Consider the following 24,000-nt stretch of genomic DNA (forward strand, 5'->3'; position numbering starts at 1 on the left):
TTGGGGGGGGGGGGGGGGGGGTAGTTGAGTTGTTTTCACACAGCGTGAATGCAAAACGGCAAAACAATGAGTACAGTATGACATTGGCGCATGGAGAAACTATAGGCCTGGGCCAACATTTCAGCCATTTGTATTTTGAGAAATAAGGCTACCCATTTTACCCATGACATGTAGTAGTACATTGTCATTGTCAAAATAAATGCAGTGCAGTGAATCATTTCTGTTTACAACACAGTTTCATTTGTCCCTCATGCAGGGGTCTATATAATGAAAACAATAATAAAACAAAATAGGAGCAGAGATAAGAATTTAAGATCACTGTGTGTAACGCATAGACAAAAAGGGTCTAAGAGGGTAGGCTATGCCTTTTCCCCCACACACATAGGCGTACACATTCTACATGAGGGGTGCTGGTCACAGGGCCAGTTTTCAAAATTCCTTCCATTAAAAGGGCTGAACAACATATTACACATTTATGTCTATATTCACATTCATTACACATTAATTTCTATATGCAGCCCGATGTCTCCTCTGCTGTGTCAATGAAGGCCTGTCACCTAACTCATTACAACTGTAAAACAAAGCCTGGGGAGTGTTAGTAAACTCATCCCAACTGTCCCTTCTCTGAAGTTTTTTTTATATTGCTCCCAAACCCAGGAACGCAGGAACTCATTTTGACCAGGGGGTGCTGTGGTCGGCGGAGGCTCTGGGAGTCCTCTCCCAGAAAAAAAAATGTTTTTTAGATGCAATTTCCTGCATTCTAATCAATTTTAGGATGAAGAATGGCGAATCCCATCTGACTAACTTCTTCATGTTTTATGTAGCCTAACCAAGGATGACTAGATTTACCTTTTTTTTTGTTTGTTTAACATTTCACTTCAAAATTATTAAGTTCTTCTTGCGGAAGGGAAACGCGCACCTAATGTGGAGGTGAGGGCGTGTTCAAGAGCAAATCGCGCTGCCGTGACAGTTTCTCTCTTCTCCATGGGCAGTCTACAATGTGTGAAATTAGTAGAAATACATGACTAGGCTATGCGATGCACTTGTGAGAGGTGACCGGGCTTTCAAACAATTTAGATTGTCTTGCAATTGCGACTGTGTATCTCAAGATGCATACGATCAGGACAACTGCCCTGTCTCCCCGCCCGCGCACAAAAGCACGCACGACACACAGACAGGCATACTGCTTCCCGTATGTGATTACACTCTGACGGCCAAAGAGTTTGTGCTGTGATCGGCGAGAGAAGTAGGCTAAGCGCCAAAGCAGCTCGTGCCATTGCTGGCTATTGATACAGGGAGAGTATGAAAGCCACCTTTAGTTTGCATTTGACGTAGGCCATAGGCTAAACGGTGGTCAAATCAGCAGCAAGAGGCAAAAGGAACAAATCGCCACCACTACAAAAGTCTAACAATCGCACAATAGCACAGCCATTTCACACCGCGGCAATTCAACTTTGGCAACAGTTGATAGACAAGCCACGCACAACATCGGCTGTGCTACAAATTCATCCCATAGCAAACTCCGAGGCTAAGATAGACTTCACCAGCAATAGGCAAGACCTAGCCTACCAATGTGCTACTACGAATCCAATCTCCACCGCAAGGAACAAAAGTCACTTCTTACCTGACACGATGCACAATTTTGGTGACATTCCCTTCTCCCGTCGCACTTTAAATTCACCTAATTCCTTGCTTAGTTGGTCCGTGTTTGATCACCAAAGTGATGAGACTTCTCTTCACAACAAGTTAGCTCCTCCAATGGGTTTAAGACCGTGTATGTTGATGCATGCCCAAGCCAACAATTACTACCTTGACACCACAAGCTAAACAAAACAAACATCTCTCCCGCGTCACTGGCTGCACCGTTCTACACCACTGTTCCGGTCTGGTTGGGGTCTAAAAGTTTATCACTCATTTCAAACCAAAATTGCATTCACATTTCAAACTACTTATAAGTATTAAAAAAGTAGAAAATATTCATATTTTGTGTTTCTATTTTAGAATAATAATGAGGAAAAAAACTATGTCTGAATTTAGGGTAGGCCTAATACAAGTGATGCAGTAGGTAGAGAGGCTATGATGCAGCTGCGTCTGTTGTCCAGCACCCGGAGCACCCCACTTCCTGCGTCCCTGCCCAAACCCAAGTTAACTATAACAACTTGACTTTTGATCCCTCTGTCTTTCAAGCACTTGTGGTTTTCTCTATAGGATGTATTTGCTCCAGGAGGAAAATGCGAAGGAAATCGTAATTCAAATCGTTTTTAACAAAAACGGAAATCGTCTAAAAAATAAATAAATAAATAAATAAAAAGTTAAAATTGTTTTTTTTTTTTTTTACATTTTCGTAAACTATGGCGGCCAAATTTAAACTATGGCGGGCCGCCATAGTTTCCTCAATGTATGGGAAACACTGACATCATATCGTCTATATAATCACATTGGCACCATAGAGCACCACTTGAGTGTGCGTGTGAGTCAGGTTACCGTTGATGCCCCTGGGGGAGACCTCTGTGAGTTTGAGGCCACACTCCTTCAGGAAGCCGATGGACACCTCCACACTGTCGTCAGTCGGCCTCTCCAGCAGCAGGGTCAGCATCTCAAGACACAACACCTCGTGGGCCTACACACACGCACGCACACAAAGGTTTCTTTTTTTTCAGAAAGTGCACTCAATTCCAAAGTTTGAAAGACAACGGGTTGTTCTCATCAACAATCTTTGGATATATCATTCATCGGGGGGGGCCAGATTAAATCACACAGCCTGATAAACCAGACTAAATGTGAGATTGGCTAACACATTATGTATACGCCACATAGAAATGCTATACATAGAAAAAAACATACCAAAGTAACACATACAGTGAAATATCACTGCGTGTGTGTGTGTGTGTGTGTTGAGCCACGCACGCACGCACGCACGCACGCACGCACGCACGCACGCACGCACGCACGCACGCACGCACGCACGCACGCACACACACACACACACACACACACACACACACACACACACACACACTGCTCGATGACACTTCTGACCTGCCACCTCTGTGGCATTTGTGTCTATTTTTGGAGAGTGGGCAACTGTTCAATGACAATACAAAAAGTCCGAAAGTCATAGGAGTACGGCAGGGGGGGTTATACATCATCATCAGCTGTACAGCAAGAACAAGAGCAAGTACTTTCAGGACAACCCCTGACTCAGCCCATGACACTTCTAAAATATTAGATGAATAACAATTATGCTGTACCCATATTTTAATTGACTATGAGCCAATTCTTTTTTTAAACATGAGGAGTCAAGAACTTACCACATTCTGATTGACCAGGTGCGCCACAAACTTGGATGCAGTCATGCATTGTTGCTGGAAAAAAAAAACACAAGACAGCAGGTATTAAGGCTGACACACTAATATCCAAATGCACTTCATGTCAAAATGTTTTAAAAAAGAAGAAACAATGAGAAAGTCATCTCCGGCTGGATTGGTATATAGCATACAGAAAAGAAGATAATTAGCATTCAAGTAGTTGAGCTTTGAGCAACTACACATTTGGTTTGACTTTGAAGGTGGTTTGCTTAACTACCTGAATCTACACATGCTGTACAGTATGTGTGTGTAGATTCTCAGCAGATCATTAGGAATCAACCGTGTCGTTCCATACTACATTATTATCCTAATGTCCCCCGTGTCCATTGTGTAAGGGACCACAATGGAAATAAGTCTTTGGACTTTTTTGTGTATATCCCTGTCTATTTATCCCTTCCAATGTATGGTTATTCTTGCGGTACAATGTTTTTACATCTAATAGACTAAATAAATTCATTCATTCATTCATCATAATAGAAACCCATCTTGTCACTCCTGCAGATTTTGAAGCTGGCACACTATTCCAATATCCCAATGGTCCCTGTGCAATTACAATAGAAAGCCACCTTGTCGCTACTGCAGGTCTTGAAGCTGGCACACTACTCTAACATTCCAGTGTCCCCCATGTCATCATAGTAGAAACTTACCTTGTTGTCCCTGCAGATATTCACGTTAGATGTATACGGTTCATTATGTCTGTCACATAGCACTTTAGATTTTCTTTTACTTCAGACAAAAAAAAAGTTGCATCTTTTACCTGAAATGTCACACTGTCGAAACATGTCAGGTACAAGATAAAACCTTTACATGTCTGAAGTGAAAGAAAATCTTAAGTGTTAGGTATTGAAGTTGTCGTACTACAATAATATCCCTATGTGCCCACTGCCCAGTGTCATCACAGCAGAAACCCACCTTGTCGTTCCTGCGGTAGCCTTTCCTGAAGTTGAGGATGAGCCTCTTGAGGATGAGCTCTCCCGTCTGAGGAAACTTGGAGTTGATGATGGAGACCAGTGCGGCGTAGACATGGGTGAAGATGGGAGAGGCGCTCTGGGCACTCAGGATGGACCTGGCCATCAGACCCCTGCACACAAGCACACCACACCACAAGCACAGTTAAAGCAGGATGGACCTGGCCTTCAGACCCCTGGACATAAGCACACCACACCACAAGCACAGTTAAAGCAGGATAGACCTGGCCTTCAGACCCCTGGACATAAGCACACCACACCACAAGCACAGTTAAAGCAGGATAGACCTGGCCTTCAGACCCCTGGACATAAGCACACCACACCACACCACAAGCACACTTAAAGTGTAACTTGCAGGTTAAACACCACTAAATCTCATTTTAAGAACCTCAATACATAAATTTAGATGTGATATATGTCAAAATACCGAATTATTGCATAAACAACATTTTCAGAAAACTTTGGCAAAAATAACGGCGGCTTCTTTTAAACAAACATTTAGAATCCGACGTAGATAGAGGGAGTCGCCGCGTTCTACAGACATACTAAGCACCGCAGAGAATAGGCCAGATTATAATATTGTAACACCTTTCCAGACCTATAGGCAAAATTTCAACAAGTTTAAATGGCCTTAAACAGTGGCAGTATCCACCAGATACCGTCTGAACCATTTTATTATTTAAAATAAAAAAAAAATTGTAGGTTTCCTCCATGTCAATGCGCTGCAGCAGTGCCATGAGGGTGTGTCAGACCGTTATTAGGCTATGTGGCACAAATAACATTGTTAACCTAATAGAATGTCTGATTGATATAAACTCTATTTGTGCATATATCATATTTAATTTTATATTTTCGATGTGTTTCCCTCATTGTGGAGATTCTCGGTTGGATCCAGAGTCCTGAGTTGGGTAGCCAAAATAATCTCCCTCCCCATCACAGAGCTATCGCGCACTACCACCACCACCGACTGTTTTTATTGCCCCAATCCCCCACACTTCGTTTGCACAGTAAGATTGTCATTATTAGGGTATGTCACATTACTTTTTTGGAGTTTATTAACGCTGCTGTGCTGGCCTATAGCCTAGAAACTTGACTGTGACTTTATGGCGCTTCGTTTTTGTCGAAAAAAAAACCGATATGCTTCCGAAGCATAACCTGACGGTGGTTTTTAACTGCTGGAGAGAGTGAACCTCTTTCTCCAGGCCTACATAGCATATCCACATTTCCGTCTTTTTTTCTGAAGTTGAGGACTGCTTCGTACCTCTTGTCTGTCAGTAACCGAATCCCTTCCGACGTTGTGTCTTTTGCGCATGGAGAGTGGACAGTGTGCCAAATTGGGTCGTAGCAATGTTTTAACTAACCTATATGCAGTACCCTACACTCACGAGAGATGACCAGGATTTGAAACAGGTTTGATTCTTGCGGCGATTGCTGATAGCCAGCTGGTCCAGCTGATTGCGTGTCGTAACCATAGGCCTACACAAAACCAGGCGAGACTCGCTCTTGCAGACAACATTGCTCTGCGAGAAAGATCATCCCTGTCTTCCTGGCGATTCATCCCCTTTGTCATCGTCCCTCTTTTCCTGTTAGTAATTTGGACCTGGCATGTTTATCCCCGTAATTTGTAAAACCGGCAATCAAACGTGCGCGCAGCACTAGGGCTGGGCGATTCACCCTGAAAAAAAAATCTAGATTTTTTCATTACCAAACTCGATTCACGATTCACGATTCGATTCAATACCCCCCCCCCAAAAAAAAAAAACTTGTTGAGCTCTCTAGGCCCCAACGTGGTGTGGGTGTGTGTTTGTGTGTGTGTGTGTGTGTGTGAGAGAGAGATTGACAGAGAGATTGACAAGTAGGCTCTGTTTGTGTGGCGGTGCCTCTGGTGTGTGTGAAGCCTACTCGGACTGGACCAGTTTATATGGACATGGGGTAGCCTATAGCAGGGGTTTTCAAAGTGGGGCCTGGGGACGCCTGGGAGGGGCGTGAGAGGATGCCAGGAGGGCCGTGGCAGATTGGCAGGGAAAATAGCAAAATTAATTGAATGACCTAAGAAGCCAAAATAAACTAAAAATAGGCTTAAATCCCAAAGGAATATTTTTTTCTTTACAATATTTATGTATTGTGCTTTCTGTAGTGCCTGAATGGTCTTAGGAATACACAAACTTTATCAAGGTGTGAGACTGGGTGCACAGAACAAAATAGTGTGGCACGTCCCATGTCAGGGGGGGGGGGCTTGGCTGTATCTACCTGTATGTGGAGGGCTCATAGTAAAGTTTGGGAACTCCAGGCCAAAATAGCCTAATGTTATTTGTCTCAGAACATTGCTAATAGAAATGACCAATTGGGATTACATTGAAACATCTCAGAGAAAGAACAAAAAATGTGAGGGGTAAACCCTCAGGCACTGTTGAGATTTGTCGTCACGTGCCATCCATCCCCACAATATATTAATGATGCATTATAGTACAGATGTATGTATGGAGGCTCTTGTCCCAGATGAACAAATGTAGCAATTGCCTGCTTTTTTCCCCATCAGAGCCCATAGTAATGCGTCTGAATACATGTCGATGCATCTGAACACTGCTGCGTTAACACAGCGAAAACATTTTGGAGCAACACCCTAAAACAATGCTTACTTCAAGACGGTAACGTTTGCAAGCCTGAGTAGATAAGATATCGCGTTTCATGCATTTAATCAGACATCAGCGCATTCGCACAGGATCAGAACTAGTTTTACAGCTGGTAATTTCTCCAGACTGCAACAGGTGGTAAAACTGTCGGCGAAGTTTACCGATATCGCCGCTATCTTTACTGACATGGCGCGTTCAGACGCGGTTACTTTACCACAAGTCTCCTAACTAGTCCCGTCCGAGTAGGGCTTTAGAGAGAGGGGGAGAGAGAGAGCGCGCGAGAGTGCTCCGGTTGCTTGGGTGTGTGTGCGTGTGTGTGTGTGTGTGAGCGAGAGAGAGGGAGGGAGAGATTCCTTTCAACTCACATATGTTGGTTAAGATCATACAGGCGAGGAAGCAGCGCATCCAAAACTTTAAGCATATGTTGAAAACCTCTCTTCTCTGCCGAATAAATTGGAAGCAAATCGTAGTAGGCAGTTCTAGGCTAATTGCATCCGTGATTGCTTTCCACCTTGCGTCACTCTTGTGGTAGGGGTAGAGTAGTTTGTTTAGCATTTTCTCCGCGAGATGTTTTCGTTTCAAATATTGAAACATGCATGTAGTCCAGCTACGACCTACAGCTACGACAACACTGTCATTCACAATTTACAAAGTGGTTGTTGTTTAATTCATCATTGGCAAAGCGATTTGAGGTAGTGTCACCTTATTTGAACAGGAGCCCGTATTCCTCACCCGTTTCACTATATTTCTGTCAAACCATTTCACTCACAACGTTTGTTTGTGCATGTAATGGGGGAGGAGACACAGAGAATGCACTAGGTAGGCTAGACCTACGTCTTCGCCAAGTGGCGAACGTAATGCAATGCGCTGTGCGCTTGGGTACATAAACTGACAGATGATTTAAAAAAAGAAAAGAAAAAAAAATCGTATAACGCGATTTCTCAAAAAACAAATCGATTTGACGTTCAAACTCGATTTTAAAATCACATCGATTTTTTGCCCAGCCCTACGCAGCACTTTACAAAGACGCAGGTATCCTCTCTATCAAAGGCACGCTTTCTCCGCGTGTGGTGTGCTAGATTTTCCGTATCCTCATGGATTGGCAAGACATGTTGGGAGACTTCAATTCAATTCAATTTACTCCCGATTTTGTAGAGATATTATGCTATTCATCAAAATGTCAGGACCACATCAACGTTAGTTTGGCAAATGTAGCCTAACGTCGGCATGCTGATGCAAGGCCGACGGTGAAACAATGACGCATGCAAATAATAATCGATCTACTTCCCCAAGCATAGCCTACTGAAAATGCCCAGTATGTCCAACGTGTTTTACACATTCAAATAGGCCTACTCCCACTAAAGACATCTCCCAACCTCAACGACGAGTGCTGCCAGTGCACATTTCGCCCCTAGCACCACACACGTGGACAGCTCGCAATGCAAAAATAGGTAGGCTATATAGTTAATATTTGTGCTGGCATTTTTGTTTCAGTTGTAACGAGGATTATAGCAGCTGAAGACTTGATTTCTTCTAGCCTACGGGAGTACTTTTTTAGTTTGGTATAATTACGGACAATGCAAATAACTGTTTTTTGTGACATGCGGACATTTTTGGAGGGAATATAATCGAAAGTCCCGCAACCTGGTTTATTGTTTTGTGACGTGCATGTGGATGAGCTTTATTGAAGTTTCATGTAATAGGCCTAGGCCTACTGAGCAGTGAACTGAAAGTGAAAATAGGCTATATGCCATTTTTACAACATGGCATTTTTCTCGGGTGCTATGAGTTATTGTTTTGCACCGAGTAGGAAACGTTTGACGCCATGCCACTCACAGTGAGTGACCATATTATTTCTCATCATTGTCGGCAAAGGGTAGGGCCTTCAACCAGCCTATTGTATAGTTTGGTCTTTTTGTAGCCTGTAAGCCAATCCCCCCGTGAAACTGTAACGCGCTTCACATACGAGTAGTGCCGCGGTTTCAGCACCATGGACAGAGGGCGCAAGTCCATTTAGGCGGCAGGCATGTCGTTAGCCTACTCCACGGCAAATGCCGTTTTTGGGAAAAATATTAAAGTAGTCACTATTTCTAAGTAGCCTATGTAATGGTCTACTTTGAGACTGTTTTAGATTTGCCTATAAAATGCATCTCTCATGTGAAAGCAAAGGAGAGATAGGCCTAGATATCGCCCCCCTGTTTATAATCGCAAATTACGCATGGCCACAGACAGCGCGGAGACCCAGAACAGTTTCATATTCTAGATAAACCGATAGACCCGCTGATCTGTCTTTTTTAATACACAATGCACAAACACAGTAATAGACCATTTTCAATAGCCCACATACAATATAACTGTCCACTTTTCCCAGCCTCTCTACTATAACCAAAATGGTTGGTAAGCCTACATCCACAAGCGAGAGCTGAGCCAGAACTTTAGTTGGACTCCCTCTATCTACGTCATAGAGGCTCTGCCAGTGAGGAGCCCAATACTTCAGAAGTAGCTGTAAAATGATACATTTTCATAAAAATATTGCAGTTTGGCTTTGTTATAGACTGTGAATTTCACATATATGTTTCAAAACACCTCTCCTGACAACATCCAGTATATATTTAGTTATAAATTTAACCTAAACGTTACCCTTTAAGCCAGGCCCACACTACACGACTATCGGCACGATTCTCAGCTGAAAACTCCTCTTATGAAAATCGGTGGAACGTTAAAGCATCGTTAGTAAGGAGCGCCTTTAAAAAAAAAGCTGTTTTCATCTTACATGAGGCCATGTAAATTGTTGGCTCCCTCCCATAAAAAATATGTTGTTAACTTGCTAAGTGGTAGTAGCAAAGTGCCTGGATAACACACTGCAAGAATTTGAGGGCATGGACTTCACCACTGTGTTCCCTCCCATGAATGTCTATCTGTCTGTTTTATAATCTCTCGACTTCTCACCATGCCCTCTTTTCAACCTCTGTCTCTCACTGTGCCCCCTTCACAACCTTGTCGTCTTACAGTTTCCATCTTTTTCTCATCGTGTCCCCTCCACAACCTCCCTCTTCCTCGCAGGCTCTCTCCAGTTACCATCATTATCACAAGCACAAGCTATGTATAAGCCTGAAGGAGCTTGCTGCTAGCCAATATGACGCAGCCTCCAAGACTACATACCTCAGACTATAAAAACATGCCGTTTGTGCTTTAATTATTCTTTTTATATACAAAAAATTACAAAAAGCACACAAAGTCACGTGGAAAGAAGAAACAGGAGCGATATCAAGATGTGTAAGCCAGGTGCGGTGTTGAGATGTTTGTGCTTTCATTATTCTTTTTACATACACAAAATTACAAAAAAGGACATCGATTCATAAGGAAAGATGAAACAATATCAGGATATGTAAACGGATATCAAGATGCAATATCAGGATGTATAATGTAAGCAAATGAGGCGTTGCGGTGTCGTGTCGTCTTACCGTCCCCTGACCACATTCTCCTGCAGTAGTTCCTGAATAATGTTTGCGATGTTGGACACGTTGATCTTGTTGACCAGACCATTGATGGACTTCTTCAGGGCCTCCCAGCTCATCCTCTGATAGGCCAGGCTGGAAAAGCAATAGAATACCAGTTAAAACAGGAGTTGGCAAACTCATGCCCGGGAGCCACAGTTTGGCCCGCGAAGCCCTTTCATTTGACTTTTACATGAAGTCAACATTACAGTCTAGTATGATGGTCTCACCCAACAGTGTTACAATAGCTAACCAATACAGGGGGCTTGCGGCATGAGAGTAACGAAGGCTACTGTATTCACCTAAATACATTTCCTTACAATATGCAGGAATGAAATTGTCAAAAGGTCACATTGGCGTACATTTGTTATTACTGACCCAAGCTGGCTGTGCCATTTTGCCCTTTGTTCAATACTGTAAACCTGATGTAGCCCTTCGGCCAAAATAATTACCCACGCCTGAATTAAAAGAATAAAATACCGGTTAAAACAACAGCAACAAGTTATGGTTATCTGTCCCCATGGCGAACAGTAGATGCATGTATTGGAGTGTGTGTGCGTGTGTGTGTGTGTGTGTGTCAGAGCATATGACTGTGTTTGGCGCCCCCTGCAGAAAAGACACAGACACTATGGGAAGACAGACACACACTCGCACTGAGACAGACACGCACTCACACTGACAGACAGACACACAAACCGACAGACAGACTCATTGCAACAGCTGCAAAAAACCCTCTGAAGGCCAGATAACCAGGCAGATCCCTCATTCTCTTTGACCTCCGCCTTTTCTCCATTCACTACCTCTCCCCACAGTACTGATTGTTCATAAACTTTTCAGATACTTCTAGCCAGAGAGAGAGAGAGAGAGAGAGAGAGAGAGAGAGAGAGAGAGAGAGAGAGAGAGAGAGAGAGAGAGAGAGAGAGAGAGAGAGAGAGAGAGAGAGAGAGAGAGAGAGAGAGAGATGAACACCTTGGCAAGAGGGAGCGCACATAAAATATTGATCTAAACCTGGTCTTCCCTCTCTTTTTCCCAGTCTCATTTTTCTCCACTTTAAACTTCTGAAGCTTTCCTGTCCAAAAACGTCTATGGCATTGACAGTAAATAGAATGGACGCCAAATCAACGCTATTTGCCATTCAACGCTTTGAAGCCAGATTTGGGAACATTCCAACTTACATTCCACCTTAGCAACGCCAAACGCAGGTGCTGATTGGACAACAACAAGACTTCTAACGGTCAATCAAACCATATTCTGATGCTCATTGGTCAATTTAACTTTTAATGTCTCTCTAAAACAAAACATCACCACAAAAAATCACCACCCTGGTAAGTTGGAGAGCAAGAGGACCTACTAGTTGAGCGAAAAATTATCCCCCTGGAGTGGCATTTAAGGGAGATACAGGGTTTTATGTCTCTCATAGGAATGAATGGGATTTGGCCATTTTTTGGTCTTTTTGGGTCCAACCTTGGCTCCAACTTGGCTTCAACAATGAAATAGAATTTTGGCCTCCATTCTATTTACTCTCAATGGTCTATGGTTTATTTCACAGCAGAGACTTCTCTTATTTATGGCGGCAATAGGCACAGGGCCCATTAACACAGGAAGCCCATCTTAAATTTTCTATGACACCTTTTTACTGGTCCGTTTCAGATGGTGTGGCAGAGGGGGGACTTTTTAAAAGGCGAGGATTTACACAACTGGCCGCTTGCTCGGAGAACGCTCGGCAAAGACTTGTCAAACTGTGCGTCCTTCGGTCAGAGCAGAGGCATTCGATATCACCCTCTCTACACCTCCATGTCCTGCCCCACAGCCAGCCCCCTCCAAAAACTGCTGACAGAAATGCTCCTCTTAGCAGGATATGTCTCTTCTTTCATTTCTCTCTCTCCCCCTCCATCTCTCCCCTTCCATCTCTCCCTACCCCAGCCCCCATCTCTTTCTCCCCCTCATCTGTCCGTCTCTGTCCTCCATCTCTCTCCATCCCTCTCTCTCTCTCTCCATCCCTCTCTCTCCCTCTCCACCCCCCCATCTCTCCTCATCCCTCTCTCTCTACCCCCATCCCCCCTCTCTTTCTCCCCCTCATCTCTCTCTCTCTCTCTCTCTCTCTCTCTCTCTCTCTCTCCCACCCTCCATCTCTCTCTCTCTCTCTCTCTCTCTCTCTCTCTCTCGCTCTCTCTCTCTCTCTCTCTCTCTCTCTCTCTCTCTCTCTCTCTCTCTCTCTCTCTCTCTCTCTCTCTCTCTCTCTCTCTCTCTCTCCCCCCCCCCATCTCTCTCCATCCCTCTCTCTCTACCCCCACCCCCATCTCTTTCTCCCCCTCGTCTGTCCGTCTCTGTCCTCTATCTCTCTCCATCCCTCTCTCTCTCTCTCCATCCCCCCGATCTGTCTGTCCGTCCTCTCTCTGCTCCTGGGAGCATTGCTCTGGTCTGCACTCCTCCTCATTGCCCTTCGCGCCTCCTGCTATCCAAGCAGAGGGATCTCTGGCTAATTATCACCATCTTACTTCCACTGCCATCTTACTCGCACCACTCCTGCCCACCCCCCAGGACCTTTCTGGGCTCCGTAAGAGTGTGTGTGTGTGTGTGTGTGTGTGTGTGTGTGTGTGTGTGTGTGTGTGTGTGTGTGTGTGAACGCAAGTATGTAAGTGTGTGTGTGTGACGTCACAAACCTTGAGCTATAGATATCCGTTACACCCTGTCTCCACATCAGCCCTCCCTGCCCTGCAGTCAAAAGCATTGTGTGTGTGTGTGTGTGTGTGTGTGTGTGTGTGTGTGTGTGTGTGTGTGTGTGTGTGTGTGTGTGTGTGTGTGTGTGTGTGTGTGTGTGTGTTCCTCAGGGATAATCATTTGGCTTTCCTCTGAATGACGAGCTTCTAACCTGTTCTAATCTCTCCATGAGCGAGAGACACCCCACAGCTTAAACACTTGCCCTTCACATCCTACTGGCTTTCCACAAGGGAATAGAACGAAAAACAGGAGGGATAAAGATCCAGCCGTGCCACGGGCCGATTATATTTTTCTATGTTCACACAGACATCAGGGGCTCAACATTTCACCCGGCTCGTTATTTTGCTTAAGACTCAATAAAACGCACAGGCACAGGCACAGGCACAGGCACAGGCACAGGCACAGGCACAGGCACAGGCACAGGCACGGGCACAGGCACGGGCACGGGCACGGGCACGGGCACGGGCACGGGCACGGGCACGGGCACAGGCACGGGCACGGGCACAGGCACGGGCACGATGACCTGCTAGGCCTATTTAATGGGGCGCTTCACTGCCAGCTACTGATTACATTCGAAAACTGTTTTGAAAGAAATTCTGAGGGAGATCAGCAACATTTTTAAAAGTCCTGGCCTGGAGAAGATGGGCTAAACCCAGCGTGTTCAAATGTATTTTTGCACTCAATCCCGTGTTTAACACACAGGCATCGCGCACACAATCGCAAAAGCGAAGCGGCTGCTCTCCACCCTACAGCTTGATAAGCCCCTGGGTTTACGTCCCAATCGAAAATACCCCCATTAACAAAATGGAAAGGGGGTGCAATAGTTGTACGCTTTCCAAGTCCAATATTATTTGCCTCTTCACACAGGGCCTGATTAAAAGTGGGGGAAATCAAATGTGCCTCTCACTCAGTATAGTACGTTAAATCAATTGGACTGAACTGAGACTTTCGATGTGGGTCTCATTACTACCATTTGCTTACCTCTTGGCTTTTCAAGTGGAAAAAAACAAACACTCTTCCTCGACTTGATAAATTTGGTTCAAAGAGTACCACAATCAAGACTTTGATGAATACTGTGACCGGACTGAATAAGACATTGACTTACAAACTTGTGTAACTAAACTCCTCATCATGACTTCACAGTGTAGAGAAAAAGAGAAAAGATGAGTTGCGTCTGTGGGGTAGTAGTATGTAAAAACCTTCAGGTGCTCATCGTATTCCAAAGTTGCAAAAACTTGTACTGGAGAGAGAGAGAGGGTCCGAGGCACTCTGAAGTACGTTATAAAAGTCCTTTATTATCCTCATCATGACTGTTCAGGCGTTATTACAACGTCCCAGTTGCGGGACGGCGTCTTGTAAGGGTTGATGAGTTAATAAGCAAACTCTCTTGTATTGACGCTAACAGTAAAGGCAGAAGGAAAAGGCTGATGAGGACTTTTATTCTGTCAGTGCAACTTTTCACCTCTAGTAGTCGCAAATTAAGCAAAGCAAGGGCTCGTAGTCTGGGGGTGGTGGTGGTGATCTTTGTACTTTGAGGCAACGATATTGTGCTACGTCAATGCATATTGTATTGTCTTGTATTGTACCTGCTTTTGTCTGTGCACTTTGAGTCAACTTCATAGTTGCGATATTGTGCTATGAGAATACATCTTGTCTTGTATTGTACCTGCTCTTGTCAGTGATCTGAGCCTGCATCATGCGCAGCTTGGCGGGGGGGATGTAGGCTCCTCCGGTGCGGGTGAGGATGGGGTCCAGCTCCTCCTTCTTCTTCTTGGGCGGGGGCTCCTCCTCGTTGGGCGCCCCCCTGTTCTTCTGGGCAGGGGAGGGGGACCTGCCCCTCCTTCTGTACTCGGGGTCGCGGTCGCGGTCTCGGCTGGATCGCCTGTCGCGCCCTCTGTCGTAACCGCGCTCACCACGGTCATGGTAGCGGTCGCGGTCTCTTTCTCGATCTCTGGACCTGCGGGCACAGGAAGACGGGAGGGGACACCACAACTGTAACTAAAAAAGGTGACATTTTATAGCTGCCACATGTGGGTCATGGCTGCAGAATAACTTTTTGCCCAGGTTACACCTAATACAATTTTTTAGGTACACCAACACAAAATGTAGGTGCACCCAAATTTTCTGACTGCATCTCTTTAGTTTTAAGTTACAGCCATGATCAACAACATTTTTTTTAAGTTCCAAACATCAGCTGCAATACTTTACGTTGGCCAAGGTTTATAAAGGTGGTAAAGCGTCTTATTTTTCATGTAAGCCGTTGTCTTGCTTTAAGACAAGTTAAAAGAGGGAATGTCGTTAAGCTAGTGAAAGTCAATGGATCCGTGTAGCAAGCTTAGCGACATACTCCCTCTTAACTTGTCTTAAATCAAGACAATGCTTAACATGAAAAATGAGACATTTTACCACCTTAATAAACCCCAGTCAACGATTTTAACTGTATTAAGCCCCAAAATAGTGGCATACCCCTTTAAGTTTACAGTCTGGCGTGGGGCAAAATCTGACACTACCCCCCCTTGCCCAGCCACTCATTTCCTGTCCACTGCCCTTCGCTGCCGTACCCTAGTGAAGACATAAAGGCCCAAAAATATTCTGCTATAAAAAATTAAAGACAGACTGGCATTTGCAGTATGATCTCACCTCCTTGATCGCTCGTGGCGGCCTCGGGGGGAGCGCGACCGAGAGCGAGATCTGGACCTGGAGCGGGAACGCGATCTGGAGCGCGACGGCCTCGACTCACCCTCCCTGCAACACCGACACAGACGCAGACACAGACAGCTGTTACGGGAGGGACTGCTCCCCTGACGTGGGGCGCACTCGCTGGTGAATGAACCAGCAGTACAGATGTTCTATTAACAAGACATGAGAGAGAGAGAGAGAGAGAGAGAGAGAGAGAGAGAGAGAGAGAAGGAAGAGTGGCGCGATAAAGGAGTGACTCACTTGTTCTCCGGAGATAAAGTTCTCTGTTGCTTCTTGCTCTCGTCATCTGAACCTCTCTGAAAGAGACACGCAAGAGTTGAAACACTACCACACAAGCACGTACACACACACAAGCACGTACACACACACAAGCACGTACACACACACAAGCACGTACACACACACAAGCACGTACACACACACAAGCACGTACACACACACAAGCACGTACACACACACAAGCACGTACACACACACACATCTTATGCAAAACACATCAGTGCTGCATCATCTTTGTCCCAATGTTACATCTGTGTCTCATCTACTGCATTTCAACAGACCAGCTCCAATGTAAAACCACTTTATGCACACAACAGTCCAAGCGGGAAGTATTGCACGGCAATTTGTTTTGTAAATATAATTTTTAAAGACCATTTGGGAATGATGGTGGTAGTTGAAATGACCATAACCTTGAATGCACTGCAGCATTCTATGGCTTTAATTAGTATGTGCATATTTGTGTATGGTGCAAACCGACTATTAAAAAAAGAATAGCCCCTCCTTATCAAGAGCAGGTTATTACCCTTGGAGGGTAGCAACGCAAAATAAAAGCGGCCCTTCATCTGAGTAAAAGTTGCATTCATTTTTTGGCCATTTTCACGAAGCAAAAAACAGAGACATTGGAAAAGGTAGAGAAGAATCAAGACCGTACTTTTCCAAGATCCATATGACACCTGGTGAACACCCCAACCCTTTGAGGAGTACCTTCACAAATATGTGATTAGAATTTTGGGTTTTCATTATGATGTCATAATGACTTTGCGAGATTTTTAACACAGACGTCTATGGGAGCTGTACAGTGTTACAGCAAAATTCTAGAAGAACCTCTAGAAATTCCTTACTCCTCAAAGGGTTAAGAGACCAAAGGGTATTGACAGAGAAAATGTAGTTCCCTTAGCACTGTAGATGGTGGTAGCCAGAGCCATCTAATAACAGAGTTGCGCAAACCGGGGACCAGGAAGTCGGTTGGTGATGTGATTCGCGTAGATTAAAATGTTTCTTAACAGTAAACTTCTGTTCGCTGGAAACTAACACAGAACCATCACATACCAAACAAAGATTAAGTACAAACAAATTACATTATCTTTACCACATTTTCTGTGTTCTACGACCACCTCCTGGAACTAAGTAACTTCTAATAGAACTAAAGTCAATGGGGATTTCCATGTTAACACTCCGTGAGGCTCCATGAGAGCCGCCATTGCTGTGGAAAGATTGGTCCATAGAGGTCTATGGGAGTGGCGTAACTCTGATATTAGATGGCTCTGGTGGTAGCGCGCATCTTATGAAAGCAACCACCAAACGCCACAGAAAGAACAAGCCGAGGATGCCTCCCCCTTAGGAGCCCGAACTTGAGCACACTCCTTTGCATTCGGTGCCCGTGATCTGATTCATTTCTCAACTAGAAAATCTTTGGTTAAAAAACGCCTTAGTGTTGCTTTGACACCTACCCGCACATGTGCCACGCTGCTCCTCAGCCTCCTAAATGTCCCCTCTGCGTCGCTGTCACTGTCGCTGTCGTCGTCTGATTCGCTGCCGGAGCCGGAGCCTCCCTTGCTGGCGTCCGAGGCATCGTCATCCTCATCCTTATCCTCAGCACCCCGGGGGGAGCCTTGTTTGGCCCTGCTGTCAGGACTGCCATCCTGGGGAGCCTCAGGCCGGTCACCCTCTCCAGGGCTCCCACCAGGCCCAGGCCCAGGCCCAGGCCTCCCTCTGTCCACATCTGGCCTCGGACCAGGACTTGGAGAGCTCTCTGGGGGGAAAAACGGAGTCACACAAAAACAGCAGCATTAGATTTCCCGGTTTAGGTTTCATATATTTTTAGTGGGGTTTATATCTTTATTTGAGTTTTTTTCATAAGATTTTTTTTGTAGTTTGGCTTTTTACGACTTTATTTGACAGGACAGAGTGAGGGGTGGACAGGAAGCGAACTGGGAGAGAGACGGGGAGGGGTCTGCAAAGGACCTGGGTCAGCCGCATAGCAGGCGAGCGTCCCACCGGTTGTCAACGGCAGGGCCCATACCTTTATTTGATAGGACAGTTTAAGATGAGGTGACATAAACCGAATTGGAGACAGAGATGGGGGAGGATCGGGAAATGACCTCGGGCCGGAATCGAACCAGAGTCCCTGGCATGACAGTGCAGTGCCCAACCGTTTGAGCCACGGCAGGCAGGGCCAGGGTTTAGGTGTTTTACCTTGTTACAAAAAGAGGAGTAGAGTTGCCCCACCAATATTCAAATCCAGGAACGTCTGGAATACCAAGCTAAGGCACTGACTACTACACCAAAGAGCCATGTTTGCAGGTGTGACAGTCTAAGCACACACACACACACACACACAGCTCTAGTGATGGTCACTCCATCACAAACAATTTTTACGAAAGTAGCACAAAAAAGTGGCCTCATTTTCCACAGCGTTGTTTTGTAGCTAGAGCTCCAGGTTCACAGACTGTTTGATGTGAGTACCATAGGGAAGGGAAGGATGCGCCTGCTTTTGATGAATGAAATGCTTCCTTCATCATAAATGATCACCTTCTAGGCAGCACATCATGGCAGATAATTTCAAAGACAGCCTTTGTAAACAAAATGGCAGGCAGCTAAATTATACAGGCATCATGCAGTGAAGCACTGATGGCCATCACAAAGTGGCCATAGTGGGAAACAGCTTAACAAGTCAGGGGAAGAAAAACACAGTTAAAGCCTGCAATTTCTACTGAGAGTTCACTGGAGTCAGTCCGTCAGACTGACCGGACCCATTTCTTTTTTTCTTTTCTTTTTTTTCCTTCTCTTTTAAAAAAAAAGTATTTTTGGAGCTTTTCTGCCTTTATTATCACAGGACGGTACGAGAGTAGACAGGAAACGATTGGGAGAGAGAGATGGGGAAGGGCTGGGAAATGACCCCGGCTGGACTCGAACCGGGGTCCCCGTGGGCATGCAAGCCCAAATGTGGGGGGCTTAGTGCGCAGCGCCACAGCACCCCCAACCGGGCCCATTTTCATTGCGAGGAAAAGAGTTTGGTGCTAAAGCCTCGTCATCAGTGAGGGTGCGCACCGCAGGGTGTCTGTTCACTGCAGTTACTAGCGTGTGTCCTCCATGGCAGGTGACTCCATCTCCTGCCACATCCGGAAACCACCACCTGACATCCCGAAGTGTGGCGCGCTAACGTTCAGTAACACCGCCACTGAAAACGCTGGTGCAGGCAGGGGAGCACGAACGAAGACTTGATTAAATAATTATGGCGTAGAGTAGACGGGCCGCATTCGGCCCAGTTTCCCTGCCTAGTCCTCCTGGGTGAGAGAGTGAGTCAGACCTTTTCATCAGAGCTGCTGGGCTTTTCGTCACCTATCCGCACGCACGGCACGCACACCAACACTCACCTACCATTCAACTCCCATTTCCACATGGGTAGGGTGATATGACGGCTAACGGAGGCTATGCTTCCACTGCCAAATCCTACTTTCAACACAGACAACCTAGTTTCTTTTTCTATGGGCCTTGAACAGAGAAATTTAGCATTCCATTCGATTTATTTTCATGATGGCAAGTTTCACACCTTCACCCTCACCATCTTTTCTACACATCTACGAGGAGAAACCACTAAAGCGAACAATTACAAGATTAATTGAACAGAATTACAAGTTGCCCGCTGTAAAACGTAACAGATGTTGAGACTGGAAAGATATTTAAGAAAAACTTCACCAAAAAAAAGAAAGACAGAAAGTAAGTGTGCTTTTGACAAGCGAAAAGGATGTCAAGAAGGCAATATTTCTTTCAACGAAACTACGACGACCTGCTTTTCCTCGCACTGCGAGGGCTCCAACGGCACAGCTGCCCCGAAATAATAGCATATTAATGGGCCGCTGTTTGAATGCACACCAGAGAGGACGTTCTGGGGCCGCAGTCATAAATTCATAACGGCGCTGCGCAGCAGTCACAGCCACGCAGCGAGGGGTTCCTCACAGGCAACGGCAAATCAACATCAGATCTGGAGAACAAGGGGGGAGAGAGAGAGAGAGAGAGAGAGAGAGAGAGAGAGAGAGAGAAGGAAGGAGCGATAGAGAGAGAAGGAAGGAGCGATAGAGAGAAAGAAAGAGTGAGCAAAAGAATGAGAGTGTGAGAGAGAAAGAAAAAGAGAGAGAAAGACAGAACGAGAGAAAGAAAGGGAGAAAGAGAGAGAGAGAGAGAGAGAGAGAGAGAGTGAGCGAGAGTGAGAAAACCAGGAAGAGTGTGCGCTGCACGACACTTCAGAAGTATCTGCCTCAGCTGAATTCTCATTGACACTTAGGCTAAGGCAGGCAGGCAGTCCAGGCCTCAGGGTGGGTGTGTGTGTGTGAGGATAAGGAGTGTGATGTCCACTAGGGCTGAGGTGTAATAGGGCAACCAATCACTTGAGCAATCAGTCAGGCGAGAAGAAATGAAATGCGAGGGAGGGGGGGGGGCTTAATTCAATTTTGGAGGTGCCGATTAGTTACATGGGATGCTGAGGGGCCGTGGCTTCCTCCTCCCCGCCTTCTAAATTGCCACTCCTCCCCATCTTAATGGAGGACTAAAGGCACTCTCTCCGCCAGGGCCGCTGACAGATTTAGTTGGGCCCAGGACAAAATCATCTGAAAGGCCCCCACTTCAATACATGTAATAATGAGGACCCAATTCTGGGCCCCCTCTCTCCCTAGGCCCAGGTCAGGTGACCCGTTTGTGTCAACAGGCCTGATCTCCGCCACACAGGAGGGGAGTGGGCTGGGTGGGGTGGGGGTCGTTTTTATCCAGCTTTTAATGTCCACCACATGCCAGGAGAGCCATTACCACTGCCTACCTTCACATTTTTTTTCATGTACATAGACGACAGGAGGGGTAACTTAGCTAATCTCAAAAATAAGCAATTTCCCCCCCAAATCTTGCTCAATGTTCAACTCCATAAAGATGACGGCTGGGGTAATTGCCTCTCATATCTTTTGCCTCCCTTGAGTGCCACCAGGGCTGTTTTGAGATGAAAAGGCGCGATGGGGGGTGGTATAATTCTGGTGGAATAAGGAAAGGAACTTAAAGGTACGCTGTGCAAGATTTTTAGTTGTTTATTTCCAGAACTCATGCTACCTATTCACTAATGTTACCTTTTTCATGAATAGGCCTACTTACCACCACCACCACCAAGTATTCTAAGTATTCATTATGACTGGGAAATAGCCATACTAGGAAATATTACCTTTTTACATAGTAAACTTTCATGAAAAGATCCAATTTGGAAATAGGCAACGCAGTTTCAATGAGCAGCATAGTTGGAGTACCTTTTTTGACCATTTCCTGCACAGTGTACCTTATAAATAAAGAAATTTGAAAACAAATTTGAAAACCTTTAAGGTTGAATGCATCCACGACCATTAACTGCCAACCTCAACATGGTGGAGAGAATCATTCAACAGATGGTTATGGCTCAGAGTGAGTGAGCGAACGTGTGATGGAGAGTTGCGAGGCGAGGTAAATAAATAAGTAAGTAAGTAAATAAATAGATATGTAAATAAAAACAGGAGCTGCCCTTGGGCATTACTTGCTCCTTCGAGATGCGGTCTGTGATTTGTCTGTCTCGTATTTGCAACAGCTCAGCAGATTTGAAGGATGATGACTCAGAGCATCGTCTGGCCTCCAGCAAGCATAGACAGGGAGCTAAGGAGGCAGGACACCCCAAAATGAGACACTAATGTTGGGACGCTAAGGAGTGAGGACTGCCTTAGATAAGAAAAAAAAGGCAGAGAGACTGGGGGCTGATGATATGAAATAAGAACAACAGAGAAGTGATATTGGGTCCGACAAAGTGCAGAACATTTGTCCCACATTCGATTTTGAAGTTGTTTTGAATACATCACCGCACATCGGCGCCAATGTCCAGCAGTTGATTACTATTGAACACTATTTTTGTCGGAGCTGCTCGCTACAATCCATTGCTGTTATGCTTGTTTGATACATAAAGTGCACGGACAGTTTGCGGCGGTAACCAAAATGTGCGAAACCGACATTGCTCCGCAATGCTGCTGGAAACAATGTGCAGTGGCCTTGAAGTGACATCGTTTAGTCTAGTAGCACTAAGAGAGGAGGAAATGAAAGCCTTCACAGACAGTACCTTTAGGAGAGGACTGACATTTCCTTGTAGATATTATGCTGTGTATGCATACTGCGAATGGCGTGCATACTGCGCATCATGGCGTGTAACCTGGCCATTTGCCTTGCATCGTCTATAGCTCAAAGAAGTCCTGAAAAGAACAAATGTGATTGTAGAGGCACTGATTTACAGCCCATGCTATATTATCCAACTTGAACTTTGTCAACATCTTGCTTTTATGAAGTTCATAAATCTGCAGAAGCCTCCACAGACAAAACAATATATGTAGCTGCTCCAATGAAATAAAACTCCAAATGAAATAAAAGTATGAACTTCCCACAAACTGAATGGGCTTAAATTCAACTCATGAACTTAAAAAGTGAAACAACAGATAGCCTGAGTTTAGGCTCAATCTACATTTTCAACAATTGTAGCTGGACTCTCAAAAATGCACATATTCCATTTATAGTCATCATATCGGTTACAAAAAAAATCTGCAAAGGCCATACTCTATCTGCAGTGAGTCCCACCATATTTCACAAAGATGGAACTTTTCACCAAGGGAACCTATCCATCAAAACGGAAACATTTACATTCCTCCTTCCAACGTAGCTGTAGGAACTCATTTGTTACTGAATATTAAAATGACCCAGTCAAGCAACCATTTATATTCTAAAGACAGGGGAGCACAATAAGAGACACGGGGAAATGGCGATTGGCACTGAGACTCATTTCACAGTGGGAGCAACTCTGCCAATACAGGGGTCATGTTGAGAAACAGATATGATAGTGTGTGGGGGGGAAAAATACTGTTTTAAATGGAGCGTATGACCTGAATGTCCTCCAGTCATCAATTTTTCACCAAGACCATTTTTCAAACAAGTGCATCAAATATAATCACAACCCAATCACACTATTGTATGCATCAACACAAACTAATGACAGAAGGCAATGTCTAGTTTCACCCCGTTTTTTGTATCATTTCCATAATAATGCAAGTGATTCATGCTATGACTAAGGACCTGGCTGAGAGGGAGAGTTCTGGCGGAGGGTGGTTTGTGAATGGTGAAGGTAGTGGACAGGCAGACACGAGTCATTCATCTTGCAGGGGAAAAACTGGATGCAGGCTGACAGATGAAGTGCGAGGAGTGGACTGAGAAGCGAGCGAACGAGCGTGTAGTCTCCACTCACCTGAGCCCCTGCTCCTGCTCCTGCTCTTGCTCCGCCGGCCCCCCTCCCTCTCCCCGGCCGGAGCTCCATCATCGCTCTCCCCATCCTCCTCTGACACACTCTTGCTGCGGCTCCTACGGGGGCTGTCCATTACTGCCGGGCCAGAGCGCTGTGAGAGGCACAGGAGTGAGACAGGGAGAGAGAGAGAGAGAGAGACAGGGAGGGAGAGAGAGAGAGAGAGAGAGAGAGAGAGAGAGAGAGAGAGAGAGAGAGAGACAGGGAGGGAGAGAGAGAGAGAGAGAGAGAGAGAGAGAGAGAGACAGACAGACAGACAGACAGACAGACAGACAGACAGACAGACAGACAGAGAAAGATGGAGACAGCGCAGGGTGAAGGGGTGTGTGTGTGTGTGAGAGAGAGAGAGGGACAGGGGCAGAGAGAAATACAAAAAGCCAAAGACAAACAGAGGGAGAGGGAGGAGGAATATCAAAAGGTCAGTTAGGATAAAAACACAACTGTGTAAAACACCGTAACCCACTGGTATTAAAAAAAACAGGAATGTCCAACCAC

The 24,000-nt window shown here is 45.4% G+C and overlaps 1 protein-coding gene across 1 annotated transcript in view; it reads right to left on the reverse strand.

Annotated features, from left to right (window-relative positions):
- Positions 1-24,000, reverse strand: part of cwc22 (CWC22 spliceosome associated protein homolog) — an 81,512-nt gene that overhangs the window by 51,747 nt on the left and 5,765 nt on the right. The window contains exons 2-10 of the mRNA XM_063213248.1: positions 23,452-23,599; positions 17,618-17,919; positions 16,128-16,183; positions 15,828-15,932; positions 14,854-15,144; positions 10,434-10,562; positions 4,281-4,449; positions 3,312-3,365; positions 2,485-2,620 (exon numbers count right to left, since the gene is read on the reverse strand). Coding sequence (XP_063069318.1) covers positions 2,485-2,620; positions 3,312-3,365; positions 4,281-4,449; positions 10,434-10,562; positions 14,854-15,144; positions 15,828-15,932; positions 16,128-16,183; positions 17,618-17,919; positions 23,452-23,599 — 1,390 coding nt within the window. The remainder of the gene's footprint in view (positions 1-2,484; positions 2,621-3,311; positions 3,366-4,280; positions 4,450-10,433; positions 10,563-14,853; positions 15,145-15,827; positions 15,933-16,127; positions 16,184-17,617; positions 17,920-23,451; positions 23,600-24,000) is intronic.

The sequence above is a fragment of the Engraulis encrasicolus genome, chromosome 13 (genome assembly GCF_034702125.1).
Source record: "Engraulis encrasicolus isolate BLACKSEA-1 chromosome 13, IST_EnEncr_1.0, whole genome shotgun sequence".
Lineage (NCBI taxonomy): Eukaryota > Metazoa > Chordata > Actinopteri > Clupeiformes > Engraulidae > Engraulis > Engraulis encrasicolus.